Raw genomic sequence first — 13,906 nt, forward strand, 5'->3', positions numbered from 1 at the left:
TTAAATAAAAAAAAAAAACCAGAAGTGTTATCAAATGGGGGGAATGGAACAGAACAGAGAAAGAGAAGAAGGTCATTCAGCACAGGCAGAAACAAGGGACAGGAATGAAAAGGAAAGGCCCAGGCTTTTATGCTGGGAACAAGGGAGTCGGACCATCACCCACTCATGCTATCACTGCCACAATTAACCTCTGGAGCTCGCTCTTTCAAAGCCCTGTGTTAGTAACTAGGTAAGCAGCTTTCAATAAAAACACTGGCACTGGCCCACTAGTTCCTCTGGCTGAGGGAATGTGGCAGGAAAGCTACTCCTGCTCACAGGGAAACGGGCCAGGGTGGGTCTGGGGTGGGCTCAGCACCACTGCAGCAGCTTGGATGGGTAGGTTGGGGGAATCTTGTACACGGGATTAGTGATTGCTGTTAGTTCAGAACCCTGTGCTCAGCTACCTGCTCTCCAGCCTCAAGGGTGCAGGAATGATGGTGGTGCTCGTCCTCTTCTTGGCAGCAGCTTCTGTGTGCTGCTTCTCCTTGCTCCTGTCCCCTCTGGGATCAGGAGCTGAACTGTTCCATTTCACTTCAGAAAAGGGTAAAATCCCTGTCCTCAAAGCATCATCTTTGCTACTAAAGAAACAAGGAGCCTGTGCCCACAGTGAGCAGAAATAGAGCTGGACTACCACAGCCTATGAAAGCATTTCTGAGAATCTCAGAGTGATTTGGGCTGGAAGAGACCTTGAAGATCATCTCATTTCACCCCCTGCCATGGATGGGCAGGGACACCTTACACTAGACCAGGTTGCTCCAAGCCCTCTCCAACGTGGCCTTGAACACTTCCAGGGATGGGGCAGCCACAGCTTCTGTGGGCAACCTGTGCCAGGGCCTCACCACCCTCACAGGGAAGAATTTCTTCCCAGTGTCCCACCCCTCCCTGCTCTCTCAATAAGAAGCCATTCCCCCTTGTCTTGTCACTCCATCATCATCATCATGGCTGGGTTTCGCAAATGGAGATTTGAGAAGGGCTCTACCCACGCTTGCTACAAGCGCGCTGATGGCTAAAAAGGCCAACGCGAGATAGACAAGTCCGGACTTGTCACTCCAGGCCCTTGTAAAAAGTCCCTCCCTATCGTTCAGGCCGGCTCCCCGTGGGGTAGCCCCCGGTTGTGAAGCAGCCTTGGCCAAGGCCTTGGGGTTTGGTCAATGTTTATTCACCAGCAAGCAAGGGCCACTCGCTGTCTCCTCCACCTCAGCTGGCCTGGTCTCACCGAGCCTCTCGCAGTCCTTTACCGCAGAGGTGCAACCTGTCCCACCATCACCCCTCACACCGCCCAGCCAGTGGCGGGAGCCGGTGCCGGCGGGACCGAAGCTGTGTCCGGGGCCGAGTCCTGGGCTGCCGCAGCCGTGTGCCCGGCGCCGTGCCCAGGACCAAGTCCGAGTCCAGGGGGACAAGTGTTGTATGTCCCGACCCCACTCCCGCGGCCCCGGAGCAGCGCATCCGAAGCCGGGCGGAGCATCCCCCCGCACCCCCGACCCCGCCCGGCCGAGGCACCGCCCGCCGGTCCCCGCAGGGCCGTGTGGGATCTGTAGTTGTCGGCGGCGCCGGCGCAAGCGCTGCCGCCTCATCCCTCCATCCCGCCCGGCGCTCTGCGGGGCCATGGCCGCCCGCTCCCTGCGGCGCTTCGGGACCCTCCTGCCGCTCTGCGGCTCGGCGAGGCAGGGCAGGTACGTGGGGCGGAGTGGGGCGGGCTGGGGGGATACCCGGGGGGTCCCGCTGCCGTGGAGGGCTCGGGGGGAGACGTGGCAGCGCCGCGGGGCCGGGCCCGGGCAGGCGCCGCGCCGGGGGCGGGAGCGGACCCGGACCCAGACCTGGACCTGGAGCCAGACCCGGACCCGCATCCGAACCCGGTCTCACCTGGACCCGCACCCGGTCTCCGCCGCTCGAGCATCATCCCCCGGGAGGTCCCCGCATCACCGCCCAGACCCGCACGCTGCCGACCCCCGGCTACTCGGCAGGGCCTGGAGTAAAATTAAGACTCCGATAATGAAGTTCTTTCCTGGAAAAATATGAGGTTTTGAGTAAAAAAAAAAAAAAAAAATTAATTTTAATTTTTAAGGAAGGGAGTTTCCGCGCTCTCCGAGTCACGTTGTGTGGTGGTTTCCTGCCACTGGGGGTGGTTTCTCTGTCTCGCCCATCTGAACCATTTATTCATGAACTACATGTTTAATGCACTCCCTGGGTTTTATTTTTGGTGGTGAGGTGGCACCCGTGCTATCAAGGTGTTTTGGGTGGTCATAGGAAGACATTTCATTTAATTGTGTCAATATTTAAGCAGAAAAACAGTTCCCAGTCACGTTTTTGGACATCACGGTACATGGCACCATAAAAATGCTGTGGGTATTTGGGTGAAATGTGGACAGGTGAAAAGGAAGAAAGTCAAAGTGCTTATTAGATTTTTTCCTCAAAACAAACAAACAAACAAAAAAATCAAAAGACCATTTAAATGCAATAAAATAATTCTACAGAGTGTTATAGAAGTAAGTGTGTTTGAGACTAAATGAAAAGATGTGTGTCAGGAAATTCTTCCTCCTTCAGGTTCCCTCATGTGTGTGAAAACTGGTTTGTCCCTCCTAAAATGTGGACTGAGTGTGAAATAGGTGACTGATGGAGCTCAGCAGGCTTCTGTTGTGGAGGATCCTGGGACCTGCTGTCGGTGTGAAGCTTCTCTTTGTACACAAAGTTCTTTGTGGCCTTGCCTGGGTCACTCCCAGTGGGAACAGCAAGGCAGGGGTGGTGGGGCCCAGACCCCCATCCTGGGACTCCTTACCCTGGACTAGCTTAGTCTGGCTTAAGGAGCCTCCTGCCCAATTTACGGCCATCCTGTGTGGAGGTGCATTGCACAAGCTTGTTCTCCAGCTTCACTGAAGAAGAACCCGCATAGTGTTATAGAATCAGAGAATATCCTGAGCTGGAAGGAACCCACAGGGATCCTTGAGTCCAACTCCTGGCTCTGCAGAGGACACCCCAACAATCCCACCATGTGCCTGAGAGTATTGCCCAAACACTCCTTGAGCTCTTGGTCAGCCTTGGGACCGTGACCACTGCCCTGGGGAGCCTGTTCAGTGCCCAACCACCCTCTGGGGGAAGAACCTTTTCCCAATATCCAGCTTAACCTCCCGTGACACAGCTCCAGCTGTTCCCTTGGGTCCTGTGACTGGTCACAGAGAGCAGGGATAGGTGAGGAAGCTGCAGACTGTGGTGAGGTCTCCCCTCAATCTTCTCTTCTTCAGCTGAACAAGCCAAGTGCCCTCAGTCGCTCCTCAATATGGCCCATCCAGATCCTTCACCATCTTCATGTCCATCCTTTGGATGCTCTCTAACAGCTGTAGATCTTTCTTACCTTGTGGGGCCAAAACTTTTCCCAGGACTCTGAGGCCACCCCAGTGCAGAGCAGAGCAGGACAATCCCTGCCTCGACTGGGTTAATCTCTGGTATCACTCCCTGATGAAACAGAGCAAAGGAATTGGGAGTAATTAGATTTCCTTCCAAAGCAAGCTCATCAGAGAAGAAACACTGATGCAGATGTTTCTGTGTGTCTCAGCAGTTGTGTGCTTTGTCACGTTGATTTGTGAGGAAGGAGGAGTGTTTTAGGAGGGGTGGGGAAGGACCCTTGTGTTTAGAGGGAGCATGACAGTCACTTTGGGATGTTTGGGTATGGTGCTATCCTGCCTATGCTCCAGAAAGAGGTGATACTATTGTATATCTGACCAGAGACCTGTTCTCATCATTTAAATTCTGATCTTTAAGGACAGTTGGCTTAAACCATATGACTACAATCAACTTCTCTGCTATGTCTGATCTGTTTGGCTTTCTGTGACATCCCTTTGTCAAACTTTTGGTATCACCAGCTTACTTGTGTAACCTCTTCACACGCCCTGAGACTTCCACGTGTCTGTCACTTAAGGATGTGTCAGCTTCCTCCCGTGGGATTTCTTCCTATTTTTAGGGCAGCTGTGATCAGAACAGTGTTTAGGAGATGGAGCAGAGTCAGTGGACAGGCTGTAAATAGCACTTGGCCTTTTCTGTGGAGTATTTTTTTCATCCTGAAGGAAGAAGTAAATTGAGTGGCATTTTCAATCCTCGGTAAGGATCCTTCCTAAGAACTCCCTTTGGAGCCAGTCTGTGGTTCTGGTTTCTTGCCTGCAGCTTCTAAGGCAGGCTCATCTGAGCAGCACGTGATACCCGGGGCATGTCCCTGCACGGGGGAGTGTTCTGTAAGTTGGTTTCACGGGCTGGAGAGAGGAGTCCATGCAGGGAGCTCCCTGCTCCACGTAGGCAAGTCCCTGGAGCTGAGGCACCGGCTCATCTATTCCCCTCTCCTCCTACGCTCCAAAACACACCCATTCCTGTAGAGTAACTCTCTTGCAGAGGAGAATGTCTCACTAACCTTTGCTTCTTGGGTGCAAAAGAGTTAACTGAGTTGCGTAGCCTATTTTTAAGACACTGGAGTCTAATCTGTGAGAGGCCCTGCAAGATTTCTCAGCTGCATTTCAGGTTGCTTGGTTCATCTGTGGCGTGGCTGATTTCCTTCCCCACGGCTCTTTAAATGAAATGTGAGACCATAAAGGACAAAGCTTGTAGTTGGTGCTTAGCGTGGACACACCTTTATGTGCAAAGAAAGCTTCACAGATCAGTTTTGAAGGCTTGGTGAAGGGGGTCCTGCTCTCTCCTCCCCTCCAGTCTAGTCTACTTTTTGTAACTTTGAGAAAGTGCTGTGTTAATCAGTCAACAATGTAAGTGTGACAGGCATTTTAAAAATCATTCAAGATGGGGTGTTGTTCCCCAAACAGATCTATCTGCAGCCAGGGATAAAATGTGGGGGCTTTTTTTCCTGTGTTAGCGTTCCTGGAGCCCTCAATAGCTGGGCAGCTTTTGAAAGGAGCTCAGGGAGAGCCCCTCACCTGGTTCTTTAAAGACTAGTCTGAGGAAGGTCCTATCCTAGAGCAAGTGTAAGTAGCAGAAGCACTGTCAAACTTGTATTTGGCATGTAATTTGTTGAAAAGGAGTGAGTGGTTTAACATACAGATCATATTTTCAGCACCCACTTAATAAAAAATGTGTATGCAAATGTCTTCACGTGGGAAAAGGAAGTTTGTCATTAGTGTTGTGGGACTTGTAGCAACCTGGTGTTAAAGACTAAATGAGGGAGCATCTGGGCTGCTAAACACCGGGTGGTAGGAGATGCTTGGTGGTCTTTGGGCAGATACAGATCTCTTGAACTGTGCTTTGGTCCCTGTAGATGAGCCAGTCTGAACCACCCAAAGGGGGACACCTCATCCGTTCCCCACATCTCTCCAGGCTTCACGTGTTTGTCCCCTCTGGTATTGGCACTTGCACTCATCTGATCTGTCAGCAAAACTATTCAGGGACACAGACAGAAAAGTCTTTTTGTTTTGTAGGATCAGTTTTCATTTGGTTTAACTCTGTGAAACTTAATTCTGCTCAACTCCAGTACTGGAATACGGGGGGCAAACTGTAAGCCCAGCTGGACTGCTGAACAACACTGAGGTCTCATGAGTGGTTTGATAGACCCCCAAACAAACTGTGCACTTCTGTGTCACCAAACATGAGCAATACAGCCTTGCCAAAATGTGAAAAAGGTTAATGGAACAGGCCTGGTAATGTGGACTCAGCTGTATTGATTCTGGGGCCTAAATTAGCGTCTCTGTGCAGTGTGGAATTGTGCTGTATAACCACAGGGCTTGGAGTCAGTGCCAGTGCAGGGATTTCTGGGCCTTGCTGAATTACACTGGTTAGGTGTGCACCTAATGTTTGCAAAACATTGCATACAGGGGCTATAGGATGTTGCATAAAGAGGATGTTGAAAGCCCTGCTGAGAGGAGGAGCCCAGGTGTTCCCAAAAAAGGAGACACGCTTGTGAAGTGTGTACTGAAATGCTTCCTGAATGGAGCTGGTTTGGCAGTAAATTGTACTTTGTTCTGCAGACTCTTCCTGGTGTAAGGTGTGACAGGGAGGCGTGGCTGAGGCTTTGGCCTCATGCTGGCAGGAATGGGCCCTGTCTAGGTCAGTTTGTAAAAGGAAATGTAGTAGGAGGGAGAGCGAAACAGAATCAAGGAATCACAGAATCATTTAGATTAAAAAAGGTCAGGGGGGTGGTGGAGTCACCATCCCTTGAGCTGTTCAAGGAACGACTGGACATGGCACTCAGTGTTCTGATCTGGTTGACAAGGTGGGGATGGGTCACAGGTTGAACTCGATGATCTTGGAGGTCTTTTCCAACCTCAGTGATTCTGTAAAAATCTGACTCTTTTCAAGGTATGCCAGAGAAGTGCTGTACAGCCTCTGTAGTGCCATGTGAGTCTAAAATAAAAGAATTTAAAACCACCAGTCTCTTTGTGTTTCTGTGCTAATTATCTGTATTTTCTGAAAAGAGCTAAAATTGTGTCTAGAATCCTATGTACCTTTTTTAAGAGAGCCTGTTTTTAGTAATAACACTAGTAAAACCAGAATTCTCAATGATCCTGGTGATATTAACTTTCCTTTGTCACTAGTTTGCATTTCAGAGGGTCCACCTGTGTTTTCAGCACTGCAGCTCAGCAGAGAAGTACAGGAGACGAGTGTGGCCCAGAAGATCCCCATGACGAGCCCAAGCATCCCCTTTCTGACTGTGCCTTGGAGCACAAAGCCATCAAATTGGAAGAACAAGTCCGAGATTTGACTGTGAGTGTGGGGCTGGTGGCACCATGATGTCTTTGGCTCAGTCCCCTTGACTTGGTCTGTCTTTCAGCCCTGGACTTCTCCCTAAATGCTGTAACAGGCACAAACAGTGTTGCTGTGCCATGGCAGCCATCAGAGCAGCTGTGCTCTGAGTGTGAGAGAGGGAGACTCCAATCTGCATTCCGCAAAAACGCCATCTGTCAGTAGTACCAGCAGCAGGACACTGATAGCATGATCCTGGCAGGCAAAGCTGTGTGTTGGAACTGGTCTGGTCAGTTCTTTCACAGCACTGTACAGAGCCAGTGGCGGTACTTTTGTGCTGATCAGCATCACATATTGTCACAGAACCACAGAATACCCGGAGCTGGAAGGGACCTTCAGGGATCATCCAAGTCCAACTCCTGGTCTTGCAGAGAACACCCCAACAATCCCACCCTTTCCCTGAGAGCATTGTCCAAATGCTGCTTGAGCTCTGTCAGCCTTAGGGCTGTGACCACTGCCCTGGGGAGCCTGTTCAGTGGCCAACCACCCTCTGGGGGAAGAACCTTTTCCTAATATCCAACCTAACTCTTCCCTGACACAGCTCCAGCCACTCCCTTGGGTCCTGTCACAGATCCCACAGAGCAGAGATTGGAGCTGCCCCTCATGAGGAAGCTGCAAACCCTGGTGGGGTCTGACCTCAATCTCCGGCTGAACAAGCCAAGTACCCTCAGCTGCTCCTCCTATGGTCCCTCTATATCCTTCACCATTTTCATGGCCCTCCCTTGGATGCTCTCTAACAGCTTTGTCTCCCACTGAGTCCAGACTGTCCAAGAAGGAATGTCCTTTTCAGTGACAGTGATGTGAGGGAAATAGTAGGGATCATGTTACATATTGAAGAACACAAGTGACTAAGGAGGAAATTAAATACTGCTTCACTGGGCAATTCTTGAGATGATCACCCTGAGTGATAAATCATGTGGTCACAGATCTGTGGCTGAAACCATCAGCTGCCTGCTGGAGAAAAGGGTGTCTCAATAGCCACAGTGAGTCACAAAAAAAGCAACAACCTGAGAGCTGGCGTTCAGTTGAATTCAGTCATTCAGTGCCCAGAATGCTTCTGACCTGGATCTTTTCAGGGAGTTGCAGTTTTTGGTTAATCAGTAGAAGGACTGCATGTTATAAAAATGCAGAAGCCTGGCACAGCCTTCTGACATGAAGAGGGCTCTTTTTAAAGCATTTCTGGGGGGTTCACAACTGTCAGGAAATGCGTTTTACTTCCTTGTTTGATGTCTCCCCTTGCTGTTGTGGTTACAGGAGCGATACCGGAAAGCCTTGGCAGATTCCGAGAATGTCCGGAGGAGAACGCAGAAGTTTGTGGAAGATGCCAAGCTCTTTGGTAAGTGAAAGAGCCGTGTTCACTGCAATGGCCTGTCTGCTTGAGCATAAAATGCTGATCAACAGCTTTTCTCTCCCCCAGTCCTGCCCTCCTTTGTTCATTGTGAAGCCTGGCATGACGTTTGGCCTGGGCTCTTGGTGTCTGGGCTTACTCGCTATTTTGTCTGTATGTCCAGCTGTGTCCCATCTATCAGGTTTACCTCAGGGACTGTTTTGTGACTATTTAAAAAAAAAACAGGCCCAGTGCAGCTGAGTGTAGTTCTGCTGACTTGGTTGAAATTACAGGCTTGGCTGTATGCTGAGGATTGGCTCCAGCAGGGTGTGTTTCATACTCAGCTGTGTCATCAGGTTGTGATCTCCTTTGCTGTATTAATAGCCTCTTCCCTCCTGCTCTAGCTTTTAGGAGGTAGATCCTACCTGGGACAACAGCTATCAATCCCTGTATCAAATATTAAAAATTTCTAAGAGAAGTGTTTTATTATTGGTGAAATAAGCTGAATTTGTGCCTTTGGCAAGAGAGGCAATTGAAGGGGGAAAAAAGGTTCTGTTTAATCATTGCACTCTGTCAGGACCATCTCTGAGAACGAGAAACTTTTTTTTTCCATAATGCATGAATCTCCAGGGGTTTATTGGTAGTTAATTCTAGTAGCCTTGAAATTAGAGCTATTGTATTTTCTTACCTTCTACCCATTGAGTTACAAAGTGGATGATGAGTTCAGGGGTAATCAGCAATGGGATAATAGATATTGAGAGGGGTTTTTTGAGCTGTTTGCATTTTATATGCAATATGCTTCAGAGTTGAAGAAAAAATATGTTCTTCGTTAGAAGTTTTTCACAGAGTGAGGCATGGGGGTCTTTAGAGCATTAAAACAGACTCTAGTGCAAGAGGAAAATCTGAAAAGAAGATTGTAGCAAGATGGGTGTTGGTCTCTTTTCCTAATTAACAGGCGATGAGATTAAGAGGAAGCAGCCTCATGTTGTGGCAGGGGAGGTTTAGAATGGATATCAGGAAAAATTTCTGGCTGGTTTTCCTGAAATTTCTACGCTGTGTAATAAACCAGTTCTGGAAATGTATTCAACCTAACCCCATTTTTCTAAGGAAAGAAACTACGTGGCTCTCTATGACCAACACAAGGACCGTTTTGTCTAGCCCATCCACAGTGGTTTTAACTTATAAATAAAATTGGGGATGTACTTCTGAATAGACATGTATTGTTTTTACTTCCCCACATTGTGTTTGTTCCCCGTGGCATTTGTGTGAGCTGCTTGGCAAAACAGTGAAGTCAGTGGGACTGTATGAGAGGGTGTGGAGCAGAGTCCTAAATGACAAGTGTTACTTGTAAAAAAAACTATTTGGAGGGAAATGCTAATCTTCTGCTTTGTCAGGAATACCTGGCATATAGATATCTACATGTGGATTTGTATAGATGTACATTTCATGCATATTTCTTGATTTGGGGAGTCTTTAGATTACTATTAATGTTAAAGCTTTGGTTGCAGAAGACACTGTCTGCTCTCACTAAATTAACAGTAAGAGCTTTAGAGGTGCTTTCCAGCTGCTGTGACTTTGTGTCTGTCATTGGTACTGCAGCTCTGCATGTTCTGTAAACAGTCCTCCATTTACTTAGTGCTTCTTTGTGCCTGTAGGGATCCAGAGTTTCTGCAGGGACCTCGTGGAGGTAGCAGATATCCTGGAGAAGACTGCCGAGAGCGCCGCGGGAGAAGCGGAGCCCAGTAACCCAAACCCAACCCTGAAGAAGATCTACGAAGGCCTCTCCCTCATAGAGGCCAAGTTGCAAAGCGTGTTTGCCAAGCACGGCCTGCAGAAGATGAACCCCGTTGGTGGCAGATACGACCCCTACGACCACGAGATCGTCTGCCACGTCCCTGCTGAGGGGATGCAGCCGGGCACGATCGCGCTGGTGACGCAGGACGGCTACAAACTCCACGGCCGCACGATCAGACACGCGCTCGTCGGCGTGGCAGTGGAGTCCCAGGAGTGACCTGGGGTCCCCCTCTGCCACCTGGGACCTTCCTGAGCTGGGGACCACCCCCCACCTCAGCACTCAGAGCTGCAGCTGCATGTATTTACTTATTTATTGAGCTAGGTTTGTATCGTATGATGGCTTCTTGATAATGTGTGCGGTCATTTTGCCGTTGATTTGGAGGTACTTGTATATTTAATAATACTTTTTTGGGGTCCATGGAGTAGTAGGAGGAGTCCTGCTATTTGTCAGAAACGTGGCACTGTAGCCCCTTTCTCCTTTGCTCGTTTCTCCATTAAGATTTGTATGGGGAAGAGATATGGGAGAGAAAGGGAAATTCCCTGAGAGCTAAGGAATCTTGTCTCCCAGTTCCACCTCTGAGACAGACTCCTGCAGTCGCCTTCAGGGAAGTAACTCCTCTGCCTCGGTTTCCATAGCTATGTTAAGGGACTATAATAATACTTACTGACCTACCTCACAGGGATGTGATGAGGCTTTTCCTTTGTAAAGGACTCAGAAAAGTCCAAAGGACGAGTATTATTATCAGCTGGTTTTGGTGTCTTCCCTTGTCCCCAGGCCCCTCGGATGGGGATGAAGATGATCACTTGAAATGACATTTAGGGGCAGCTTTTTCTTATGTCGCTTCAGGAGAACAATCCCAAATTCATGAAATCTCTGTCGTACAACAGTTGAGTAGAGATGAGTGTTTAAAGAGAATTCTGTTGTTTGGTCAGACTAACACGTTAATATTTCTTCTCCAGGTAAAATTTCACCTTGCCTCCTTGCCCAGAAGTAAAACAGGGAATAGTGATTTGTGTTGGAGGGAAAAAACTGTTCTCAAATCTCTTATTCTCCAACCAAAATGTATATTTTAGAGGAGAGTAATTTCTCTTCCCTGATGGGTATTTGTGCAGCTTTCAAGCATGATAAACTATGTGCTCTTTGTTGCAGCTGCTGGCAAAATGGAGATGTGCCCTTAAGCGGGAAATCTGGACTGCCCTATTTGCTCAGCTCTCCAGTAATGATCCTCAGATAACACAAACTTCCAGTTCACATTCAGATTCTACTTTTGCGTGGTCACAGTAAATATTAAACCTTTTGGGTTTTGACGCGAGGAGGAAAATCTTCTCTGCTAAAAGTGTCAAGTGCCCTTGAACCAATTTTAGCAGCGGTGACAAGGAAGCAAGAGAAGCAGAAGGCTGAGGAAGCGAAAGCTGACCTCGAGCTGTCCTCTTAGTTGGAGGCATGTTGTTGTCACAGCATGGCATATGTATTTCCCAGTGGCCCTATTGCCTGGGAGTCCATTTGTCTCAGCTGAAAGGATGCAGTCACTGAGGAAGATCAGAGTTTTATTTAACCCTTTGCAGAGCAGCAAGCAGTCAAGTGACAGAAGAACAGATAAGCCAGCCGTGGTATGCACTACACAAAACCAGGAATGGTTGTTTTCAGGTTGTTTCTTACTGATTTGTTAATTGCTGCCTTTTTACTTTCTGGAATTGGATCCATGGCCCGACAGATCCACTTCCAAAAAATGCTTTATTTATAGTGAATGCCATCACTGGTTTGGAAGGAAGCTTATTCTTCTCCCATTCTTTGCAGGCTTTGGTTGCAAAACCCTTTTGTGGTGGACTTCAAGATTACTGCAGCTATCGACAGTCTTTCATCTAGGGAGACTGTGTGCAGCTAGTGGGTTGTCATTCCAGAAATTTAAGGAAGATGCACATTTCTAACATGCTCCATGCAGCCTGTTTTAGTGCCAGCTGTGGGGTGACTCGGCAGTGGATACTTTGGAGTGTGGGTTCCTGCCTCTGCTTAGTATGTTCTCAGGCTGGTGCTTGAGATTTCAACACTGAAACTGCTTCCTGGCAGCATTAGCTCACTTTGAACAAACTTCTTGTTTTACCACATTGTTGGGAATTTCAGAGATAAACAGAACTTCCTACTCATTGTTTTGCTGGTCTCTGTGCTGACCGGGTCACCAGGGTACGCTGTTTCTCCAGAAAAGTATAGATAAAATACGAAATGTGGCAATGCAAGTCTTGCTTTTCTCTCTCAAAACTGTCTCCAGCCTGTTCTGAGGAAACTCTGTCCTCAGCTGGAAGAAGCAGTTGTGCTCTCTGCTGCCTCTTCAGCCTCTGCTGTATCAGCTGAGTCTTTTTGCAATATGAGGGGAGAGCTGGTTATGGAAACTAACTTTGAATGTGAAACTTTAGTTATAAGGAACCAAACAAAAGCAAAGGCATTTTACACAACAGGTGGATTTCAGTCATAGAAAGGCTGCAGCTTACCTGAGCCAGATTTAAAAAGCAGTGTGTGATCAGAAGTGATGGGATCCAAATCTTCCTTAAACTCACCCATGAAGCCACTTGACTCTGAAAGCATTCTACAACTGCTCTGTCCAGCTTGGGACTGTGTGCAAATCCTGCCTGTCTCCTCAGCCAGTACCCATCTGTTTTTGCCTTAAAGAAATACCCTAAAATGCACTCCAGACCTTCTGTCTGTACTAAGAGAGTATTGATTCAGCTTGTAGATCTGGGGTCCACTTTCAGTGAGGCACTGTTGTGTGGTGCAGCAGGAATCTGAGGGATCCAGTTCCTGTGCAGTCTTTCCCACCCTCACAGAAGCCCTGTTTAATTTTGGGCAAGCTGTTTTCCCAGCTGAATCCATAGAACTTCTACAGGATCCTGTCAGGCTTTTATGATTCCTGTGAAATGTACCCATTGCTGAGAGACTCTTTCTCAGATATTACCAAAGAGATAAATCCTGTAGCTGTTGTTGGTCCTAGTTTCTTCTTCCTTTGAATGGTGAAAATGAAATAACCAAACTCGGATTCCATCACAGAATCCAGATTTCCTAGGCAAAATTTGATTCTCTTGCCTTTCAAGCACACTTAATGATCTCTTCTGTCCTGGATGAGATTGTGTAAGGGTGGGTGTAAGAATTTCTCCTCTGTAGGTTGTTGCTGCCTTGTCTGCCCTGTTTGGGTAACTCTTGCAGAGAGGAGATTGACACATGAGCTGCTTCTCTCCAGTCGCTTTATCCAGTGACTGACTGTTTAATAAAACACAGGAATACGTTAGCAGGGAGGGAATATCAGAGGAGAGGAAGCGTCACGTTCCTCTCAGTCATTTCTGCTCAGTTTGCCCAGCCATGAAGAGCTGGAGCTGGGAATGCAGACTACTAGACAAGATGTGGTGGTGTGTGGACCTGCATTTCCACCCGTGGGAAGTGGGCAGCCACCCTGAATGTGGGCATTTGCCACCTTCTGTGACCTTGCCATGCCCTGTCAGCAGGACCTGTTTGAGTGGATCACCTGGACGAGTCTCCAGCGCCACTGTCACGGTCATGGCAATGTCTTAACTGACCAGAAGCAGTGCAGAATGTGAATGTCGCTTCGTGAACCTTAACTTCTCAGTGCTTCAGCAGCAGAACTTCTGTTGAAAGAGCTGTGATCAGTCAACAGCTATTAGCAGTCCCTTAATTAAAAAAAAAAAAAGGTATTTAAGTTTTTATTGTGAATATTGTAGTATTTTTTTATTTTAAAACTTGAGGTGTTTTTGATATTACTTGCAAAGTCAAATGAACAAAGCGTTGCTAATCTCCAAAAATCTAACTCCATTTAGTTGGTGGGAAACCTGTAAATATTGTAAATTTTTTGTGTGTATTTCTGTGCTCTTTTTTTACCCAAAGGTTCTGGCTGTATGAAAGACAGAGACCGACGTGGGAGAGGTGCAAGCAATTGACAACAACATTTGAGTTAATGTTGGAAAGGGCTGATTTCCTTTAGATGTCCTGATACTGTCTATTTGCTAATAAAA

General features: G+C 47.9%; 1 protein-coding gene across 1 annotated transcript; it reads left to right on the forward strand.

Moving 5' to 3' along the window:
- Positions 1-1,532: 1,532 nt before the first annotated feature.
- GRPEL2 (GrpE like 2, mitochondrial) lies at positions 1,533-13,906 on the forward strand. The gene is made up of 4 exons (XM_027901640.1): positions 1,533-1,712; positions 6,561-6,729; positions 8,023-8,104; positions 9,751-13,906. Exons 1-4 carry the CDS (start codon positions 1,645-1,647, stop codon positions 10,104-10,106), a joined length of 675 nt encoding a protein of 224 aa, XP_027757441.1. The 5' UTR covers positions 1,533-1,644; the 3' UTR covers positions 10,107-13,906.

The sequence above is a fragment of the Empidonax traillii genome, unplaced genomic scaffold (genome assembly GCF_003031625.1).
Source record: "Empidonax traillii isolate 1590-97213 ecotype Southwest subspecies unplaced genomic scaffold, ASM303162v1 scaffold22:size5013007, whole genome shotgun sequence".
NCBI classification, from domain to species: Eukaryota; Metazoa; Chordata; class Aves; order Passeriformes; family Tyrannidae; genus Empidonax; species Empidonax traillii.

What these genes read in the sequence shown, in the direction of transcription:
- GRPEL2 (XM_027901640.1), top strand. Translation starts at nt 1,645, where the DNA reads ATGGCCGCCCGCTCCCTGCGGCGCTTCGGGACCCTCCTGCCGCTCTGC. An exon ending in GGCTCGGCGAGGCAGGGCAG is followed by an intron (nt 1,713 to 6,560) that starts GTACGTGGGGCG and finishes CTTTGTCACTAG; the next exon opens with TTTGCATTTCAGAGGGTCCA. An exon ending in GGAAGATGCCAAGCTCTTTG is followed by an intron (nt 8,105 to 9,750) that starts GTAAGTGAAAGA and finishes TTGTGCCTGTAG; the next exon opens with GGATCCAGAGTTTCTGCAGG.